Raw genomic sequence first — 21,401 nt, 5'->3', positions numbered from 1 at the left:
TATAAGGTACAAGTACATAAGGTGTGTGTGTGTGTGTGGGTATCAGACACTAAGGTGTGTCAACCATCCTAGTATTGGTTTGGTTGTGCGGTTTGGAAGTACTGCTGGTACACCGCGTTCGTGGCGCCGCTTGCGCTTCCATGCGGGTCCATCTTGATTTGGTCGTGGGGCTGCTGCTGCTGCTGTTGCTGCTGAGGCGCCGGTATCCCCTGCTGTTGCTGTTGGGGGATCCCCTGCTGTTGTATACTGCCTGTTCCCGGGTTCCCAGGCCCGCCCATGGGCACACCTTGCCCATCTTTACCGTTTCCGAACCCGTCCATCGAGAACGCATGCGGGTGGTCTCCTGCGACGGGTGGTAACTGGTGCAAGTGTGGTGGTTGGCCCATCTGTTGGGGCACCTGCTGCATCTGCATCTGCTGGTGCTGCTGTTGCAACTGCTGCTGCTGCTGTGCGTGCATTGCCTGCTGTTGTCCCTGCTGCTGCACCTGTTGCTGCTTCTGCACTTGCTGCTGTTGCTGTCTCTGGGCCTCCTCGTCGTCCGCCTCCTCCTCCTCCTCGTCATCATCGTCTGGAGCGTTCAAACACGCCTGGATCAGATTTCTCCCCTCCTGCTGCGTGACGATGGGTTCAAACTTCGGAGTACTGAAAGTGTAAACAAGCCCAGTTTCCGAGACGACAAGCAACAAAACCTGCGTCCCCGTGAGCACGGACAACTCAAACGCCTTCTTCATGATCCCGTGTTTCCGCTTCGAGAACGTGACATGCCTCCGCGTCTTGTTCTCTATAAACTTGATCTCTATCTTCCGCCTCTCCTTCTGCGACGCACCGTTCCCGCCACTGCCAGACCCCGTGGGCGTGTCCGGATCCCCGCCAACATTGTTCCCCGCGGAGTTCGCTGGCGACAGCGTCGGATCTTCCTTCAATTCCTGATCAGACATTATTCAATACCCTCTAACTTGCTTTGTGGATCTGTATCCATCTGCAAAGAGGAATAACAAACACAAGAAGGAAATTTCCTAAAAACGAAGCGAAAAGCCGGAAAAGGTAGTTTTATTTATACGGCGTCGGGAAACCGCTGGAAGAGGGAATTATTTCCGCATTGGTGCTCGGTGCGTGGGTGCTGCCCCCCTGTTTTGAGTGGTTTGTTTATTTCCGCTCCGTGGGGGCGGGTAACACCAGGTAGTGGCTGGATGTCACGCAAGCACGTGACGCATTCGTCTGGCACGTGATGCGGTGGTGTTCAGCCGTGCGTGGTCACGTGGGGCGGTGGGTTCACTGTTATTTTGTTTTTGAGTCTCTGTCTCTCCCTGTCTCTCTCTTTACATAAGAACCTCGTCAGCGGTGAAAATGTACGTGCCCGTGCGCGGGTCGTAACTTTCGAAATGCTCCACTTTCCGTCTCTCTAACTTGGCAATGTGCCTTTTCACAACAGGGTGGTCCGCATCCTTTACGGGCTCCCGGGTGTCCTTTAGGACAGGGTAGCAACCGAACAGTGTGATCCGGCATCTTACGTTGATCCCGCTCCCCGGTGGAGGTTTGTACGACGAACTCTCGTAGACGCCACATTTACGCTCTTGAAAGTTGACTATGGAGCCACATAGTAAGTCTAGAGGCACATTAGAAAGGTCCACGGGCTCTAAAAACTCTAATTTACCGTACTCGCTGTGGCCAATGACTAAATCCCTTACGTGTCGCAATTGGACAAGATCAGTAGATTTCAATGTCTCCAAAGATGGGGATATGTAGTGACCGTCACCAATGAACGTAATGTCGTCGTTCACACGACTGGGAAACTTGACGTGCGGTAAGGAATCGTCAGATGCATTCGGCGTCATCGGGACGGCTTCGATAGATGGTGGAACTGTGGTCGTCTCGTCTTTCGTCTCTGCCCAGTCCACATCAGACTCCGAGTCCTCCTCTTTCGTCACAAACGTAATCTTCTTCACTCCAGTGGACCCGTCTGCTGGCCCCGCGTGACCTTCGTCGCCCTTCTTCTTTATAATCAGATTCTTGAAAGACTGCTTGTCAGGCTTGAACAGTAGCCCGGAGGACTCACCACTCTTATCCGTACTAAAGTTCCGAGTAGCTGAGTCAAGATGCTCTAGGGAGGAACCGGGGCGAGATAACGGTGTTGATGGAGCAGTCGTTATGTCCATTCGGTTCCCAACACAACCACTCAGCAACTTCCTAGAGGTGAACAGTGCCCTAGGTGCCTGTCTGCTCAGAGTGCGCAAACTAGTTCTCCTCTTCAGATCAGCACTCAGTAACGTAGTTGTCGGTTTGTTCGGCTCAGTGATAGAATCAGGCATGTCAACTTTCACAAATAATGGCTTGTTCTCTTGTGTGGGGGCGTTGCTGGGTGGGGGCAACGTCTGTCCAAGTGATGGTCCCTGCATCTGTTGTGAAAACATGTTGGAACCAGTGCCAGTAGAACCGCCTAAAGTGCTGTTTTGGTTCCCGAAAAGACCACCACCAGGTGCCGCAGTAGAGCTGTTAGTGGCAAAATTCGAAAGTTGTCCAATTTGACCAGCAGGTTTGCTCCCAAATAACCCTGTACCACCAGTAGAGTTCAACGTCGGGGCAGCAGCCAACCCAGAATTCGCACTGTTGTTCCCAAACAGACCAGGGCCACTTCCAGTGGTAGAACTAGTAGCAGGTTTCGCTCCGAATAGGCCACCGGTTGTTGCCTGTCCCGCACCGGTATTATTCAGAGTGCTGCTGTTATTCCCAAACAACCCCCCAGAAGTGCCCGTGGTGGCAGGTTTATTCCCAAACAAACCCGTGCCACCAATCTGTGGTTGTTGGAGACTATTCTGCTGTCCAAATAACCCACCAGAAGGTTGTTGATTACCAGCAGATTGCTGCTGTCCAAATAGTCCACCACTAGGTTGTGATTGGTTCATGTTACTTTGCCCAAACAGCCCGCCTGTCGCAGGCTTGTTAGCGCCAAATAACCCGCCCGACGTCTGTGGTTGTGCTGTGTTTTGCCCGAAAAGGCCACCAGTGGCAGGTTTATTGGCACCAAATAAACTATTGCCAGGTTGCTGTTGCTGTTGCTGCTGTTGATTATTCTGACCGAAAAGGCCACCAGCATTCCCAGGTTGGTTCAAAGTATTGTTACTCTGTCCTAGTAAGCCACCGGGAGCAGCAGGTTTGTTACCAAAGAGGGAATTGTTATTATTTTGTTGTCCAAACATACCCCCATTTTGTTGCTGCTGGTTATTCTGACCAAAGATACTGTTACCAGGTTGTTGTGCAGTGTTAGTATTTTGGCCAAATAACCCACCTCCAGACTGCTGCATCCCAGGTTTTTGCCCAAATAGACCACCAGTCTGTTGTTGAGTGTTCGCATTCTGCCCGAAAAGACCAGCACCGGTTTGATTCTGGTTAGTGGTATTCTGGCCAAACATTCCACCCCCTGCAGGTTTATTACCAAATAGTCCACCAGTGTTTGTGGAGTTATTTTGGGCGCCAAAGGGGGTACTCTGTTGACCAAACATCCCACCAGTGTTAGTGTTGTTTTGGTTGTTACCAAACATGGAGTTCTGCTGAGTGCCTTGGTTGTTCTGTCCAAACATCCCCCCACCACCGATTTGAGTGTTTGGCTGTCCAAACATCCCTCCCCCGGTAGATGCTGTGTTGGCAGATCCAAAGGCGTTATTCTGAGCAGGTTGCCCAAATAATCCGCCACCAGTTGCCGGCTTGTTGGCGTTCCCGAAAAGATCACCCGAATTTCCCGTGGATTGGGTGTTGTTACCAAAAGTGTTCATCGGTTTATTACCAAAGAGCCCCCCACCTGAATTATTGGTGGTATTGGCACCAAATGCGTTGTTCTGTTGGCCTGAACCAAAGGATGAGGTTGTGTTACCAAAGGCATTATTATTTGATTGACCGAATAACCCCCCAGAACCAGCGTTGTTGGTGTTCGTGTTCCCGAACATGGAGGAACCAGTTGGTGCAGATTTGTTCATACTGCCGAAAGCATTCCCTTGGTTGGAGGACGCAAAGGCGTTCGGTAGATTATTTTGGTTACCGCTGCCAAACATTGAATTCCCCTGATTGTTCATCCCAAAGGTGTTGGAGTTGTTCGCAGAATTGTTATTCATAGAGCCAAAGGGCGTACTGTTCTGCGTCGCTGGGTTATTGGAGTTTGCTCCAAACAAGCCACCACCAGCAGACTGCGACCTACCAAACATGGAGTTCCCCGCATTGTTGTTGTTGTTGTTGGTTGTGGTCGATTGAAAGCCGCCAAACCCAGAGTTTGCATTGTTCGCAGTGGAATTATTCTGATTCATCCCAAACATTGAGGAGCCCTGCTGTTGGTTTGTCCCCCCAAAAGAATTAGACGCACCTCCAAAAGGCTGAGATTGCCCAAACATTTTGGGAGTCTCTGTTCAGTAGCCACTGTTTACCTCTACGAATCTCAGTATGGGATCAAAATCTAAACAGAATCATCTTTCGGTGAACAGTATTCATCTTGTTACATTTTGAAGAAAAAAAGTAAAGGATGCAACTTTTCAATTCGTATATAGTGACTACAATATATGAAGTGTTTGAGGTATCGGAATATAAAGTAGGTGAGATGTACCATTCCATCGAATATCATCCCGTCACACCAGCGACCACAGGTGGAGCCGCCGTCACCAAACGGAACAGTAATTGTGGCAAATGCTGCACATCTTAGGGTTTCACTTCACAAATAAGGTGGAGCGTGGCAGCCAATGTGAAGGTAGCGCATTTATTTCTGTATATTACGATGCGCACATGATATCTTTGACCATGTAGTAGTTCAGTTTAAACAGTCTCTTCCCTTTAATTGGGATAAAATTTCCAAGGCCTTTCAGTGTCATTACCACAATCTTTATAGGTCACAAACCGACTTTTGTCATGGTGATATGGTTAGTGTAGCCACTGTTCCAATATCAATGCATAAACGTAAAGGTCGTCTCCTTTTTATCGGTGCTGAAGGTAACCTTCGTAGTAGCCAAAAAATAATTGTATGGATCTACGTACAAAGCTGGGCTAACAAAGTCTAAATCGGCTTCATCGTCTTGATTTTCTGGCATTGGTCACTTGAATGTCCACTCTTGCGTTGCTTGCAGGTATTTAGTTTGAATTGATTGTGTTTGGCGACCAGGGCGGAAGAAGTTACTGGGGGTTTTTCAGGAAGCTTTGTCAGGACTCATAACCTGTTGAAAGGGATTTAAGTTTCTCAAGTGTTAATCGTTAAGGTTATCCATAGTCTGTATATAATAGAGTGAGTAATTATGTGCTTACCCTTAATTGGTAACTGCTGTGGTGATCCTCTAAGACCACTGCAACCGGCGTTTAATCTTTTTTCAATTGTAAGAGCTAAAGTCGGTTATGATTGAGTAAAGTGTGTAAGGACTCTGATATTGTGTATTTACACCGTATACGTATTTAGTTATATCAGTTGTGCTTGCTTGTCTAAGACTCGTTTCTTCGTTGGGTCCTGGATTCAGAGACGGTCTTGAAAGATGTCGGTGCAGCTACCTTGGGGTTTATATATGTTCCGGATAACGGGCCATCCGCATGTCTCGAGTTCGTATACTCACATGTCGGGTTTATAATAGTTCACAGCACTGTATTAGATAAGGTAACGGGTCATGAGTCCATTCCCAAAGGGAGTTCCCAATTTATCCTCACACCATTCCCAAAGGGAATTTCCGATTTATCCTCACATCAATATATCATCTTCGTTTCAAACAAGTTTTTATTATTTATTAGTTATCGAAAGAACATAATCTTATTGAATAAATTAAATAATCAAAAATATTGGGGAGATACATTATCAGACATTCGGCACGAACTTGAGTAGGTTATGGCTGGACGCTGTATATAAGGATAATCTAAGAGTCGTGTTTATTATATATATATATATATATATAGTTGTTAGAATCATATACCTTGCCCTTTTTTTCGAAGTCTCCTCAGCTTGTGGGTCTTTGATACAACACTGTCTTAAAAGATATCGGTGCAGATATCATGCGGTTAATATACGTTCCGGGAAACGGACCCTCCGCATGTATCAAGATGGTGCTTTCACAAGACTTTAATAATTCACAGCGCTGTACTTTTGAGCCATATCTTGAAACCTTAGAACCAATATTAGTTTCTCGACCGCCAGGTAAAAGATGATTACTCTTTCACGAAACCCACCTCCCAGTATAAAATCATTGGACCATACGGAACGCCCAGGGAAAAGATCAAATAATATTTGAGGATGGTATATGGGAATGAACTTTTTAGTAAGAATTTTTATATGATATGCTAAATGATTGTCTTATATATATGGGGATGCCCCAAATGAATGAGCGATAGTGGATACCACTGCATGAAAAAAACTGTTGTTTGTGTGCATTATATTACAGCAGCGAACAAAGAAACAAACAAAACGACGTGCGATGCCTACAGTTTCCTTAACTGCTCCGTTATCTCTGCCATACACACCCATGTTTTCACAGACACTGCCTGCAATGAACCCGAGTTCAAATCGACGACCATATCATCCTCTTCGTCTTCTGCAACGTTCATGAGACTCAGGTATTGAGGTGCCTGAGTGTTGTACACAGCCGACACTGTGTCTTTATTTTCCAAATTGCTGAGAGTCTTCATCGAAGATAACGTGAAAGTAGACATAGACTGTAATTTTTTTTTGGCTTGTTGGTATCTTGAACTGTGCGATGGGATCAAATCTCTTCGAAAACCAGAAGGTGTCACATTCTGTTTATATAAAGTACAAATACGACACAAAAACTTTTCGCTTTTCTGACTCCACGGTTCCCACAGTATAGTGTTCCAACCTGTCCCAGTAATAACTGCCAATCCCCACACCTGGCACAGGACAAAGAAAGGCACCAATATCTAACGCACACACGGTTTGTCCAATTCTCAAACCCTGTACAGAGAGACACAGTGACACAGTTTTTCTGCCAATGGAAAAGCCGCACAACCAGAAAGCGGAAAAAGAGCCTGGAAACAATGCGCCGCTTACTTTAACCTCTTTTGTTCAGCTTCTTTTTTTTGACGCCACATTGTCACAGTTTTTGCGTACGCACGTGACAGATTAAAGTGCGGTATCACGAAAAGGTGGTTATCACAGTGTAATATACAAGTGTCGATTAGTAGGTATACAAGAACATACTATAAACGTTGAGCTGACGGTCGCCATGGCTTGATTGCAGGCTGCGCTCAAATGTAAGAAATTGGCGCGCACGAGCGTTATTTCGAGTCAGATTGTGTGTCTTCTTTGCTTTTCTCTCTTAGGTTGTCCACAGACGTGCCGTGTTGTCCGCACCGGCAGAAAACAACCAGGCCTCCCTAGGATGCCACACCGTATTCAGCACACCGAGACTGCTCACCACTTTGTGGCCAGTCAATTTCTTTAGTGGGACAATCAACGGGTTTTTCATCATGTCGTCGTACACTGTGGCGTGGAAAACGTGGATCGTCCCATCGTCCGCTGCGGAGTTGAACAGGGGTAACCTCTTGTGGAAGGAGACATCCCTGACAGCTTTATCGTGGTATCTCAGCGTCTTGTAAGGGGTGCTCGCCAAATCCAAATCGTGCCACAACACTCTCTTATCAAAGGAGGACGCAATCAGGTTATCACCCCGTGGGTGTATGTCTATCTTAGATAACCAACGCGCACCGGGGAGCAACTTTTTCACCAAAACTTGCTGCGACAGATCGTAGATTCTGACGTACCTTTGCGAACACACAAATAGTTGAGGTTTGAAGGGGTGGAATTTCGCGTCCATGATGATACCCTTGGATTTCTTGAATGGCGACTGCGTCAAATGTTTAGACAACTGGTGGATCAAAACAGAGGTGTGCCCCGATTCAGGTTGTACACTGACAAAATAGTCACCCTTTCTGTGCCAGGAAAGCTTCTTCACGGATTTCTTGCAGGTGATCGTGATACATATGTCCCGCTCCTGCTGCCGTAGAGAAGGTTTGTTCCACTCAGCAACAGTCTTCTTGACAGAGGAAGTCTCTGCAGCGGTGTCACCGTCCTCATCCTCATCATTAACAGCTAGATTTGACTTCTTCACAGTCCCAAACGTGTCAAACCCGAACCCGCGTTCGATTTTGCTTTTACCGACATTCTCAATCTCGTAGCCAAAGATAGGCGGCACAATCAAATGAATGTTCTCGCCAACGGCAACCGCTAGGATACCCGTCGTCGCGTCTGGATTCCACTCCAGACAATGAATGCGTTCATCAGAATCCTCCTCAGAGTCGACAAAATCAATTTTGAAAACCTCTCTGCCGGTTAGAATCTCCCAGATCCGCACAGTACCGTCGTCAGACCCTGTGGCCAACCACAGTCCCGATGGGTCAATCGAAAGCGTACGTATCTTATCAGTGTGTCCCATGTAAACTGTGGAACACTTGATTGGGAATGGTCTCAAATCCTTGGGTGATGGCAACTCTGGGATCAAAGACTCGGGGTCAATGTTCAGCTTGTTTTTACGCACACGAGGAGCAAGGTACAAATCCAATGACCGCTCAAACCGTTCCCTAATCGATTCAGTGTAGCCTGGAACTTTTCGCAACGCAGAGTATTTTTGAGGGATGAAGTTCTTCTCTCTCTCACTGTACTCTGTGTTCTCCCATTGTTTCCTCTCCTCGTCGTTCAGCAAATATTCTTCCGGAGGGTTGTAACTCTCCTCATTAGTTGGAGGAGGTAGTTTTGGAGCTCTCAGATTCATAACGTGCTCGTCCATTTCCTCAGCGTCCCCCCAGATGTCGTAAGTGTGCTCTTCTTGTTCCTGCTTCCTCATTTCCTTCATCTTCTTAGGTGGGATGATACGGCCCTCTCTGATAGCTCTCACAATCTTCATCACCCGCTTCGCTTCGTGCTTTGATGGGACAAATCTTCTCTTCGGTTCAGGAATAGCGGTCAGCGGCATTACCTCTTTGTGCCTTGTGAACCAATCAATTAGAGGCTCGTAAGGGTTGACAGATTCGTCCGTTTGTTCATTCTTTTGGATCTTGGATATTAGTTCCAATTCCTCTTCTGTCAGATTCAACGAGGAACCGGAGTTCTTATCTAAGAGACCTGTCCAACCCTCTGGCAAGTCAATGCTTTCAAGCAACTTGTCCAGCGCAGAACCCTTGGCTGGCCTCATTATTCTCTTACCATTGATATCGTAACCAATATGTGGCATTTCGTCATACGCGGACAGAGGAATATTACCAATGGTGTTACCGGTCTCAACGTCACTATCATCACTGTCATAGACCGGTTTGATCTCAGGTTTCAACACCCGTGGTTGGCCGTCTGAAAACTTGGTATAGATATTTGGGTCTGCGATCGTTTTCAGTTTCGTGCCAGATAACCTGTCCGTCATCGCGCCACTATCATCGGAGAAATCAGAAGTATTATATTCTTCATCATCCTCGATCTCTTGGGCGGCCAAAAGTTTGTTCAATTCTGCGTCAGAGTCCTCATCTTCCTCACCTTCAGCCTCAGCACGATTCCCGTCACGTGCAACTTTGGCGAAAACTCCCTCACTTGATGATACAGGCTCCTCCACAGCAGATTCATATTCCTCATCATCCTCCCCATCATCGCTGCTCTCATCGATCAATCCCTCGACATTCAAGACATCTTCATCGTCAGAAACGGCGTCACGTTCCTCCAAAACCCTCTTCTTGGGAGCGTGCTCCACCTTCTTACCACGATTCGCCATTGTACGCAAATTCTACCCTGAAGCTTGGACACTGGTCTCTTAGAACAGGCGTAACACTAACTACTCTGGAAGCTCATCGCTAAATTAAAATTTTTTTGTTCACATCTGAAAATTGTAAAGCGCTGAAAAAATTTTCGGTGCCACGTGATCCGGTAAAGGCAGGTTGCCATGGTCATTCTGAGAGCTACTAAGCCACAAGTTACATACAGCTTGACGTCCGAGTACACGTATATAGATACTGGTAGGTAGGTAGGCAGGCAGGCACATATGCGATGGTGAAGTTTTATAAGTATCGTTTCTCTAGCACTGCCGCATTTTGACGCCCAGGAGAGGATTACTTTATCCTTTAAAATTGCAAGTCTTGGTGATCAGCTTGGCCAGTTCCTCCAAGTATTTCTTGTCTGTTTCCCCGAAGCCGTTGTAGTCCAGACAGTCCATATCAAGAACAGCGAGTGTCTTACCATCGTTTGAGACAATTGGGACTACAATCTCTGACTTGGTCTCCCCGTCGCATGCAATATGATCTGGGAACTTGTTGACGTCCACAACCACCTGCGTCTGCTGAGTGGACGCAGCAGTTCCACAGACACCCTTTCCAAACATAATCGTTTGACATGCAACTTTGCCCTGGAAGGGACCCAATAACAACTCCTCGTCGCTGCTGCTGCTGGTCACGTAAAACCCTGCCCAGTTCACATTGATGTTCAATGACGTGTATGCATGCCATAGGAGAGACGCACAGTTGGACAAATTGCACACCCAGTTGTCCTGGCCCTCGGAAAGACTCTCGTACGAGAGGATTAACATCTCCAGCGTCTCTGATCTGCCAGAGCTACTGTTGAAATCGGTGTAATCGGCATGATGCTTGTTTCCAATTTGGACCATTTTGACGAGTGTCTCCCAGCAAATGAGCTACAACAGAAACTAACCTATTGCGGTTATGTACACTTATTCAGGAAAGCAAGTGCCCAACATTTGTATCCTCCAACTTCAACAGATGCTTGCCAAAGCGGAACTCGACAAATCCAGTTATTGCGCAGCGCAGTGTAGAGTCAATAAAAAAAGGTAGTACAAGATGCACGAAAGACTATTCGGCACTTCAATGTTCTAGTCGTACGTAGTGATGATAGCTGTTCAGGGAAGCCCCAGTGCCGCTCAATCAGATACACAGAACACTCTAGTCCATTCCATGGTGCTATATACTGGGTGTTTGTAAGGTTCTAGTCTGAAATAGAGTAGAAGCGGAGAAGTCAACATCTTCCCATATGAATCTTACTTCGTGCCCTACCTGATAGCGTTACATTAAGCTCCAGAAAAGGTCGAGCTAATTCCTCCATCATAACTCAGTGTGATCTTGCGGTATGTCTCTCAAAGATTGAACATGTGATGGATGATACGTGCTTTGGTTCAGCTCTTAATAGTATACCAGAACTTCCAATGACCGCGCTGAATAGACAAATAATTAGGACATTTCGAAGTAGGATCGACTAGAATCGTTTAATGCACAAACAGATATATTCTCTTAGAGCTTTGCGTTACTACCTGAGCCTCTTCTTACTGTTGAGCGACCGCGCGCACATAAAGAGAAACTAGTCTGCTAGTCTCTCGTAGATGAGCTGTTATGTAAAAGGTAAGAAGAAGGACAGATTATTGTAAGAAAATATGAGTACACTGAGCCCAGAAAAAAGGAGAGATAAGTATCTCAAGAATCTGATTCAACACTTATTTTGCTAATAGTCTTAGTAGAGTCATTCCGCATTACAGGCGACTATGTGCGCTGATGGAAAAAAATGAAACGGACAGGAATTGAACCTGCAACCCTTCGATTGCAATCGTTTTCCGGAATTTCCAGGATTTAACTGGAGTCGAAAGCTCTACCATTGAGCCACCGCTTCATTCGGAAAAACTGAAAAATTCTGATCGTTTTATTCAGCCAGAACACGTGAATTTGTTTTTAGGTTCTTTTATTGTACTGAATGCGTCAGAAGTGGATTGTTAAATATTTGTACAATGTTACATTACTTATTGTGTTATAAAGGTAAAAAATTACTCACCGCAATTTATGTGTTTCCCGTATATACTCCTACTGGTCGCTGACGGGATTCATCATCACAAGGCAATAGGACTTCTATGAAAACTGCATCGGCTTTTTTAAACAGAACTATGTAGTGTACATAATACTATCTAGAGATATCTTCAAATATATTTTTCCAGTGAAAAATATCGTTGTGAAAATTCTCCATTTTCACGTGAGACAAAAATGTACTTATCTCACGGAAGATTATAGGGTTTGGACCTATAATTTCCAACAACTCCATATCGGGGAGAAGCTTCCTGCGTCGGGCACGCACCGTCTGCAGGGAGAACCCATCATACTCATGGCTCACTTATGTCCACAGTTTTACACTTCTATTATTATGGGCGTAAATTTGTAAGAGCGAAAGTTGGTTGTGTTAGGTTAGAGATTATACGGGCTGTCTAATATTGTTATTTATACCGTATACGTAGTTATACAAGTTATACCAATCGTAGCTGCTCTGCTGGTTAGATCGTTGGATCCTGGATTCAGAGACGGTTTTGAAAAATGTCGGTGCAGATATCTTGCAGCTTATATACGTTCCGGATAACGGGCCATCCGCATGTCTCGAGTGGGGATTCTCGTATGACGGGATAATAATAGCTCACAATACTGTGTTTGAAATAGTAACAGGCCGTGAGTCCATTATCAAGATGCCTTGAAATCATACGTTTTCCAAAACAGTTATTCAATTAGGCTTCTGAACTGTTTTGATGATGATTTAATCCGCCAAACATCCACCTAAACCAAGAATCAACATTTTTCTTTAAATCACTGAATAGATTGTTCTGGAATATTTTTATGCAGAAGCCCTCATATTTTGTCACTTCTGCAGTACCTAAGTTATTGATATACCTTTTGAACTCTTCAATATCGGCCGCGACCCCTCCTGAATTATTAGTGTCTGGAATTAGTGACAAAATACTCCCAGTAACTCTTGCTAGTTCCGAATCAAACCTACCCACACTACGTTCCACATCAATTACACGGGTGTTTAACACTTTAATATTGTATCGAAGTTGTGCAACCATCGAGTCCAACTCCTTCATCTCCCTGGAAAGAAGACCCTCTTTACTTTCCAGTTCCAGACACTGACCTTGCAACATCCGAGACTGTTTAAGGGTGCTCAAAGACCGTTTTCCTACATTACTACTTGCCTGATCAAATATTTTCAGCTCTTTTGGGTACCCGTCCCAACTTGAGTCAGAGCACTGTGGCTGTTTGTCCAAACAGTCGTCTTTGCTGAATTCTCTCTTTACTCGCAACACATCTCTAGCAATTCTAACAACAGAAGAATCGAATGGAAGTGTCCATTTTTCTGTGATATCTGAAAGACCTGACATCGAATTACACCGGTGTAGGCTCTCAGCTCCGCCTGTTTTGAGTATTCTCCAATTTGTTCCGTCATTATTAAAAGTAATCGAATTTCGTCTATTAAACTCATTGTGATACTGTGCGCCACATATATCCGATTTTTCAAAAGTTCCGGTACATGTCTTAAAGTTTTGGTACGGGTTTCCAAACGTGTTCTTGGGAAGTGTTTCGTCTATACCTTGCGTTTTATCTGTGCCATTACGGTTGCAAGGTGAATGCACTGAACCACTCTCTGTTGTCTTTTGACGTTGTAAGTAGCGGTCCTGCTCAGCCAATATTTTTTGTAAATCACCGTTCGAAAAGTTGAGTCTTGTAAAATCTTTTTCTCTCAAATTTGTATAGTTCTTACTTGACTTTGTTTCTTCCTTCCAAAGGGCAGCCAATTTCCCATCATAGATATTTTTGATGAGCACTTGTAAATCTGTTGTCAGCACATCATTCGATAATTGCAGAAAGTTTCCCTTACCTGATATGTCTTTCATTGTCGATTTGACTACTGTTTTAATTTTAAAAATATCCGTGCTTGATGCATTATCCGTTAGTTCAAACAATTTGTGTACCGTGTTTTCGTCTAAGTACGTTTTTTTGTGATTTTTCGATAAATTGTGTTTCTTTTGGAAAGCATATACACCGGAGAAAAACTCTTTCTCATTGAAAGGATCATCTGCCGACATGAACCCAAGGACCATGAGTTTGAAATAACAACTCAATACCAAACTAATGAGTGATGCTACACTCGTCGGTCCCATGGTTGCTTCTGTTTTGGGTCGATCTCTACCCAAATATATTTTTCCATAAACATCCCACCAATCTACGATACCTTGCTTTGTATAATTGCACAACAACCCGTTTTGTTCCTTGATAAATTCAAACAGCGAAAAATAACTAAGACATGTTTGTATTATAGTCACCAATTCCACCACCGGACAATCAAGATTTACAATGCCACCGACGTCAAATTCATTGGAATGGAGCATTTCGGTATCCTGCTGATCATCATGGTGCTGTGACGTATGGGTCTTCCTGGGTATTTTATACAGTAAGGCGAACTTATTCGCCACAGCCATGGAAGGACTTTTCAATAGCAATGCCGACCTACCCCCACAACGCAACCGTTTCAAATCGTAATTAATCTTGAACAGCTCCCAAGCCTTTTTAAAGTCACCACACTGGATCTGGAGTATATTCAGACCAGACGGTACGGACGAAAGATCAGTTATGAAGACAGTATGCTTTCCAATCACCTTGGGACTAGAGAATTTTATCAATTCATCATAGTAGGCCTTGAATTTATCTGACCACATCTCCAGATTTTTGGGGAGTAACACTCTTACAGCTAATACCTGGTCTCCAGAGTTACCGTTGTAAGAGGTAATTAGAGTGGATAATCTCCTCTCCGCAGCCCACTGTTCCACAATATAAATCTCATATCCAAATATTGTGATCTCCTCAAAACTGACATCTGATACGGACCATATACCAAGCACCTGCAGTGCTCTGAAATCGGGGAAGACATAACTTTCTTTTTCAACAAACTCTGGATCGCTGGTGTTCATCAAGCTGCTTACCATAGCCGCATTAAAATCAATAAAAGATCGCTAAAGTAAACTTGCCCTGGCTCCAAATTTTAAGGAAAAGCAGTAAACATCCGTTTAGTGTGTCCCATCTGAAACCAACGGAACTTTGATATGATACTTGCTTTCAAATTTTCGTTCTTGTCTCTTCCTTTTTTTTCTTTTTTTTGTTGATCTTCGATTCTGACGTATTTCCAGGAACGTCTCGTTTGCCGAAAGAAGAAATAGCTGTTTTGTCGCGGGGTAGTTATTGATGCATGGATGTACCACGCCTTCAGACTTTATCAATTAACACATGTTGCACAGTACATACGTATATATATATATATATGCACGAGAGTATACAACCTACAACTCATCATGTAAGTCAATGGTGGTAGAAGTGGATGGAGAACTTAATGGTGACTTGGTCGTCGCGGAAGTGGTTAATTCTATCGTGCTGTTAGAGGCAGTTGCTGACTTTTCATCAGCTTTACTCTTTAGTGACTTTTGTAGTTGCCTCATCGCCCTCTTTTTCTCCACCTTTAGCTTTCGTTCGTACGCTGCTTTGCACTCTTGTAGACGGTATTGAACGACATTTTCCACGACATCAAATTTACCGACAGAATCCAGTAATCTGGATAACCCTGCCTTTAGTTCATAGCGCGCTTCCCTATCTAAACCAGCAAAGGTTTTATCCTTTAGTTGATGTTCAACACCCCGTTGCGTCTGATTTAAAAAGACGACATCTTCTGACCACTTTTCGAAAGGAGTCAATAGGTAAGGTGGTACTTTGACGTCATCATATGCTTTTGTAAAGTTAAACTTTGTCTCATTCAACTCCTGCTGGTACGCAATCAGTGAGGCAGTGGAACGATTTCTAGCGTTGTCAACAAATTCCAAGACTTGCTTAGAAAAATCCAAAAACTGTTGAAACTCTGCATCGCCAAGCGGATCTCCAGCGACTGCCATATAATTCAATACTTTATTCTTTGAAGCGTCTATTTTCAGCTTCTTTTCCTCGAATTCGCTTTTTTTGGCATTATCAGAGTCATTTTCAAGCCATTCCAAATATTTTGGAACTAGCTCGTTCAATTTCTTCAATTCTGAAGGTGGACCGTTCGCAGCAACGTCTTCATCGGTGATAACACTCCGCGCTTCGTACAAGGAGCTTTCCAATAGGTTCTTGGCCTCTTGTAACTCGAAGCGTCTTTTATCGTTTCTGTCCAATTTGTTCAAGTGTTTCATGTAGTCAATTCTTTCACCATAAGATAACTTTGCGATGACGGGATCAATCAGCTCATATGCAGGCGAAAACCGTTTGTTCTTCTTGGATGCTTTTTTCTTCTCGGTTGCAGTAGAGTTGGAGGCACTGGCGTTCCCCTTCGAAGTTACAATTGGCGTTTGATCGTCTTCAAGACATGTAACTTGAATATCTGTTAACTCAAGGCACCTTATTTCGTTCAATTTAAAATTCATATCATATGACACTCCCTTTGGACAAGAACTCTTTGTGTAACCAGGGACCATTTCCACGTCCAAAGTTTGAAGAGGCTTGTCATTTTCAAAAAGCTTGACATTAAACTTTTCAGCAGCAGTAGTAGCGCTCAAAATAAGCTTCTTCTCTTGTGGGTACGTGGCACCAACATCAAATAAAGTTTCGGTAAAAACGCCTGTCTCGTTGGTAAATTGAATTGTGTAGCTGAAAATAGAACGATCAACGATGTCTAGTGGTTTCATTTTGAAGATATTGGCCATCTGGACACCCCTCAAGGTAATACCATTGACTGTAGATTCATCTGCATTTACCTTTTTCATGATTTGGTCCGCACGCAAAACGTCTAGTAGAGCTTGCTGTACAAATGGAACACGGGTCGAGCCGCCTGTTAGGATAACACCATCAACGTCTTTTAATTGAACACGGTTGCTGGAGTTGCCAAATTGGAAAGAAACTGCTTCTTCAAGTGGGTGTGTGATCAACTTGTTTAAAGAAGACATGCTGCGCTCAAATTCCTCCCTGCTTATTTCAACTTTAAAGTCCAGGTCATTGATCAGAGACTCAATGCTGCCAGAAGCATCAGTGTTAGCGCTGAGAACCAATTTCATTTTTTCAGCCACTTGATTGATTTTCGCAATCGACTTAGCATTCGACATCAAGGTGTCACGTTTTATCTTTGAGTTTTTCTCCAAAAACTTATCCACTATGAGATCAGCAATGATATTCGTCAAGTGAGAACCTGCCACTTCAGTGGTGTAACCATAGCCCTCAAATTCAATTTTTGTAGGGATAGAAGAGTTAGATGGGACAACAGCAGAAACAAGGGTAGCTCTAGTGCTCCCGCTCCCCATATCGTAAACGATAAAGTGGTGTGTTTTATCCTTTTCTAGACTTGGATTCCGCAATACAAAATCCATAGCAACAGCCAAACCGTCGTTTACGAGATATGCACCCTTGGCCCTCTCAATGAAGGACGCTGCATCAATAAGTGACATACGCTGCCTCTGTGTGTAAAACTCTGGAACACTCAGAGAAAATAATTCGACGTGCTCGTTTGCTACAGTGTTTCGGTCATCCAGCATAGCGTCGCATCTATGCAAAATCTCGTTCAGGTTCATCCCCACCAACTCTTCCACTGGGTATTCGATGCCATCTATGACAAACGCGATATTCGATCTCTTCGTAGAGGTCAAATTGACACCAGGGTGCTCGCTCAGGTACTTTTCAACCACATCTGTGTCGTTCATAGTCATACCCAATAGAGGCTTCAAGTGCAGAGCCATATTTTGAGGGAACCTCGTAACGAGAGAACCAACGCTACTACCGTAAAACCTTTCCACTTCCTGGGCCTTCTTCCCACCAGCAGCCCTTGGCAAATTCCGAATCCCTAGTCCAGAAACGTCCTTTCTTTTTGCCTCTGGACTCAACACCATCTCCAAGGGCACGTTCGGCGCAAGTGCCATTGCCTTGACATTTTGAGTGCCGAAATCGATTCCCAAAAACGCAGCAAAAACGGTCGTTGCACCGAGCAACGACAATAAAAACACAGACAGAGCAGATACACGCCCAATTGGTAGCATCGTAAACTCTAACAGGCGCGTGTATGGTCTTTACAATCCGCTTCTGAGTTTGTTTTAGAAGCACTTTCAAGTGACAAACTTGACACTGACGTGTCTTTAAAATCTAAATATCTAATTCTTCTTCGACAAAATTATGTACGAGAATTTTTCAATGAAGCGAAGACGGAAGAAACTTGTAGCGGGAGGCGATGAGGAGAGTTGAACAGAGCTCCTTTGCTAAAGTTAGTGCGATATGGGTGACGACGGACGACTAGAGGATCTGAGAAGCAAGATCATACTGTCTTTAGGTGCAGAAACTGATGACCAGGGTCGCCGTGCACCGGAATCGACTGAACCGGCAAGGAAAAGAATGAGGTCGGAGCTGCCGTCGCGATCAGACCCGGGCTCTGCACAGAGTGGGCATAACCCCTTTGTCAGAGAGGCGAAAACACCTGCGCAGGACCAGATGAGTGGTTTCAGATATGAAAAGAACAGGTACGATCAACCGCAAAGGGCGACAACTTTGCCGAGAGGTGCCATGAGAAGGTACAACTTCAATAGCGGTGGTGGCGATGCTACTACGGGTGGGAACAGGAACTATGCAGGCCACCAGCCTAGTAGATTTGATGGGAGAACGAACGTTTACGGTGGCACAGGCCAATATTCAAACGCACAGACGCCGTCCGTGTCCCGCTACAGGACGAGAGATCCGCAAAATGATGGTCGTAATCCTGCGAGGGGTCACCCACCAAATTATATTCCACCGGCGTTCAGAGACGTTAAGAGATACCGAAATGTCACAACGTCTGCTGTAAACAACAAAATCATCGTTAGGGGACCCGTCACCCAAGATATATCTTCTCAACTGAGGGGGCTTGTTTCCGAATTGGTAGGACAAATTGTCCCCAGAGATGGTGACGAACCTGTAGAAATAGTAAGTTGGGAGAGATTCGATACGCATATTGTGGTTGAGTTCAATTACTACCGAGCGGTGGCCTTTGTATTGAGCTGCCTGCCCTACTTAAAGGAAAAAATGGCTGGAGAACGGCCATTGGAGTGGATGCACCCGAATTCGTACATCGAACTGGTCGACCACATAGACGGCATATGCGGCGCAAATGCCGTGGCAATACACTTAATAGAGGACAAGAAGGATCTGGAAGAAGGCGAGATTGCGGATTTCATCAAATCGAACCATTTGAGTTGCACCCCGATCTACACCAACAAAAACAAAGAGGTTTTCACTGGTTGCGCTATAGTCACCTCGGAGAACTACATGGATGATAGAATGCTCCAGTCGTTGCATCTGACATTTTCAAGACCAAACAGGAGCCCGCTAGGGTTGACGCAGGAGACGAAACGTCTGTTGTTCTCGAACATATCGGAGCTTGCCAGTGCTCCTCGACCACGGAACGTGGAACCTTCTCGGACAATCCTGCTGCTGAACTGCGCGGACCCAATGGATCTTAAAGACGCGGACGTTGCCGCGGGTATAAAGCAGGAAATAAGCGAACTCATCCCGGATGCAGAAGAACTGGAGGTTGTGCTCCCGAATTTGGACTACAGAATGACCGTGAAACATATCAAAGAACATGTCGGGAACGTCTACGTCAGGTGCCCAACCGTAGCTCGTGCCCAAGAGACGATGGACAAACTGTCGGGCACAAAAATAAGAGGCAGATCCATCCTCTGCGCGTCGATCGACGACGTGGACTGGAACACGAGGGGACTCCTAGTGGAGGATCCCCAGCTGTGAACCGCAAAGGATCCCAGGGGACCGCAACCCTTCCATAGTGTGTGTACATAGTGAGCAGCCGTGCCGTGTAAAACGACGGTGAAGAGACGCATTGAACAAAAAATGAGTGCGACGGGACGCCTTGAACATTTTATACCGAGAGATGAGTTCCGCAGTAGTGGGCATTGGGTTGGTCCCCCTCGACTTTGTACTACGCTATACCCCCCCCAGGAACGCTCTGCAAACTTGCTGGTCGAAAGGCACTATTTGAACTGGTGAAAGTTTACCATTATGAACAACGGTATGCCGAAGGACAACTCGGCAAATGTTGCGGGGGAGGAGAGAAAGGAGGCAGCGTGCACGGCATCTGTACCGTTAAGTCTCCAGAACACTGGTCATATGCAAGCACACTCACATTCCCAGACTCACTCTCCGCATGGTAAGCAACTTGGTCGTCCTAAGAGAACCAAGCGGAGACCCAAATTGCGGTTTAACTTTATGAAACAGTTGCAGTTGCAAGATACAAATTACGATCTGATCACCTCTGTCGCCTACTTGAACGAAAAATATGGATTGAAGAAGGCCCACTACATAGAGAAGTTCGTTAAATGTATACACAGGAAAATTAATCTGGACGCCTCGAGGATTAGCGACCAATATGTGGAGACTTTGGGGCCATGGATCAAATCAAAACTGTTTCTGTTAATTGTGACATTGGCAGAGAGAGGCGGCCCAGAGTATTGGCTGGACAAAAATGATCAACTGAAGGACGAATCTAGAGAAGACAACGACGCAGACCACAGCGGCGATGATGATGCTGGAGACTTTGATCCTGCAAACCGAGTGGACCAGGCGACTACCCTCGAAGAACCGGATTCCACAGATGGGGATGCCACTTTGAAAGATGAGGTAAGCACTCTGACTGAACAGATCATACAACAAAATATCAACCAGAACTTCAAAGAGACGACGTACGACGAGAACTACGTATTTTCCTCCATATGGGCTAACTTCATGGAAGGGCTGATTAACCATTACCTTGAAAAAATGATCGTCCCACATTCAGAGATGAAAGTGTGCCAACAATTGTACAAACCCATGATGAAAATTATCTCGTTGTATAACGAGTATAACGAATTGATGGAGAAAAGCGAGAAGAACGGGTTTCTACCGTCACCCAATTCAGAAAGAGACGTCACGCTCATGAACAAGAGCATGGAAAACGGGATCGAGGAGGACTTAATTTCTCAAGAAAGGCTGCAGAGAGCCCAAAAGTTATTGTGGCAAGCTCGCCAAGATATACCCAAGACAATCAGCAAGGAACTGACTCTGTTGTCCGAGATGTACTCTACACTGTCTGCTGACGAACAGGATTCGGAACTCGATGAGTTTGTCTGCTGTGCCGAGGAATACATTGAGTCTGAGTTCTTACCGGGACTAGTCAATGTGCTTTTTGCCAATTGTGGGTCCTTTGCATTTTGGAAAGTGCTACTTGTGTTAGAGCCATTCTTCTACTATATCGAGGATGTAGGAGAGAGTGATGGAGCTGAAGATGAAGAATTTGACACCGTTGTCGATGATGAAGAAGTCGACGGATACGAGGAGAACGAGGGATTAAGCGAGAAGAAACGAGTCTTCAAGCCGGATCCGAGAGTGATAACTTTGGAGAAAATTTGTGAAGTTGCAGCAAAACAAAATTGGATTTGAAGGTGGTAGCATGCTCAATATGACAAAGATGGAATAGTGTTCACCACCTGAATACTTCTTTTCCTCCTCTTCCTTCAGATACATTACTTCTTGCTTTTTGTAGCTTCGAATAAACATTGTAAGTGTATAAATTATATCATTCTTAGAAAACGATTTAAAATGTTTCTGCACAACCGAGC

The 21,401-nt window shown here is 45.0% G+C and overlaps 9 protein-coding genes and 1 non-coding gene across 10 annotated transcripts; 2 read left to right on the top strand and 8 right to left on the bottom strand.

Moving 5' to 3' along the window:
* Window positions 1-68: 68 nt before the first annotated feature.
* On the bottom strand, window positions 69-938 carry MCM1 (transcription factor MCM1; the record flags this gene model as incomplete). The annotated part of the gene is made up of 1 exon (XM_022609299.1): window positions 69-938. One exon carries the CDS (start codon window positions 936-938, stop codon window positions 69-71), a length of 870 nt encoding a protein of 289 aa, XP_022465709.1.
* Window positions 939-1,319: 381 nt separating this feature from the next.
* KNAG0H00470 (uncharacterized protein) lies at window positions 1,320-4,379 on the bottom strand (the record flags this gene model as incomplete). The annotated part of the gene is made up of 1 exon (XM_022609298.1): window positions 1,320-4,379. One exon carries the CDS (start codon window positions 4,377-4,379, stop codon window positions 1,320-1,322), a length of 3,060 nt encoding a protein of 1,019 aa, XP_022465708.1.
* Window positions 4,380-6,429: 2,050 nt separating this feature from the next.
* KNAG0H00460 (uncharacterized protein) lies at window positions 6,430-6,660 on the bottom strand (the record flags this gene model as incomplete). Its single annotated transcript, XM_022609297.1, has 1 exon — window positions 6,430-6,660. One exon carries the CDS (start codon window positions 6,658-6,660, stop codon window positions 6,430-6,432), a length of 231 nt encoding a protein of 76 aa, XP_022465707.1.
* A 623-nt stretch (window positions 6,661-7,283) lies between these two features.
* Window positions 7,284-9,719, bottom strand: ERB1 (ribosome biogenesis protein ERB1; the record flags this gene model as incomplete). Its single annotated transcript, XM_022609295.1, has 1 exon — window positions 7,284-9,719. The coding sequence occupies one exon, from the start codon at window positions 9,717-9,719 to the stop codon at window positions 7,284-7,286; it is 2,436 nt and encodes an 811-aa protein (XP_022465706.1).
* Window positions 9,720-10,058: 339 nt separating this feature from the next.
* On the bottom strand, window positions 10,059-10,604 carry KNAG0H00440 (L-methionine (R)-S-oxide reductase; the record flags this gene model as incomplete). Its single annotated transcript, XM_022609294.1, has 1 exon — window positions 10,059-10,604. The coding sequence occupies one exon, from the start codon at window positions 10,602-10,604 to the stop codon at window positions 10,059-10,061; it is 546 nt and encodes a 181-aa protein (XP_022465705.1).
* A 906-nt stretch (window positions 10,605-11,510) lies between these two features.
* On the bottom strand, window positions 11,511-11,614 carry KNAG0Htrna2W. The gene is made up of 2 exons: window positions 11,578-11,614; window positions 11,511-11,547 (listed from the first exon to the last, which is right to left on the bottom strand). It is a non-coding gene; the product is annotated as a tRNA-Trp (tRNA).
* An 874-nt stretch (window positions 11,615-12,488) lies between these two features.
* On the bottom strand, window positions 12,489-14,741 carry STB6 (Stb6p; the record flags this gene model as incomplete). The annotated part of the gene is made up of 1 exon (XM_022609293.1): window positions 12,489-14,741. One exon carries the CDS (start codon window positions 14,739-14,741, stop codon window positions 12,489-12,491), a length of 2,253 nt encoding a protein of 750 aa, XP_022465704.1.
* A 351-nt stretch (window positions 14,742-15,092) lies between these two features.
* On the bottom strand, window positions 15,093-17,801 carry LHS1 (Hsp70 family chaperone LHS1; the record flags this gene model as incomplete). Its single annotated transcript, XM_022609292.1, has 1 exon — window positions 15,093-17,801. The coding sequence occupies one exon, from the start codon at window positions 17,799-17,801 to the stop codon at window positions 15,093-15,095; it is 2,709 nt and encodes a 902-aa protein (XP_022465703.1).
* Window positions 17,802-18,033: 232 nt separating this feature from the next.
* MUD2 (Mud2p) lies at window positions 18,034-19,536 on the top strand (the record flags this gene model as incomplete). The annotated part of the gene is made up of 1 exon (XM_022609291.1): window positions 18,034-19,536. One exon carries the CDS (start codon window positions 18,034-18,036, stop codon window positions 19,534-19,536), a length of 1,503 nt encoding a protein of 500 aa, XP_022465702.1.
* A 282-nt stretch (window positions 19,537-19,818) lies between these two features.
* Window positions 19,819-21,222, top strand: AAN1 (Aan1p; the record flags this gene model as incomplete). Its single annotated transcript, XM_022609290.1, has 1 exon — window positions 19,819-21,222. One exon carries the CDS (start codon window positions 19,819-19,821, stop codon window positions 21,220-21,222), a length of 1,404 nt encoding a protein of 467 aa, XP_022465701.1.
* Window positions 21,223-21,401: the final 179 nt, after the last annotated feature.

This window comes from Huiozyma naganishii, chromosome 8, assembly GCF_000348985.1.
Source record: "Huiozyma naganishii CBS 8797 chromosome 8, complete genome".
NCBI classification, from domain to species: domain Eukaryota; kingdom Fungi; phylum Ascomycota; class Saccharomycetes; order Saccharomycetales; family Saccharomycetaceae; genus Huiozyma; species Huiozyma naganishii.
The sequence above is the reverse complement of the archived record's forward strand: the minus strand, read 5'-3'. Positions and strand labels throughout refer to the sequence as shown.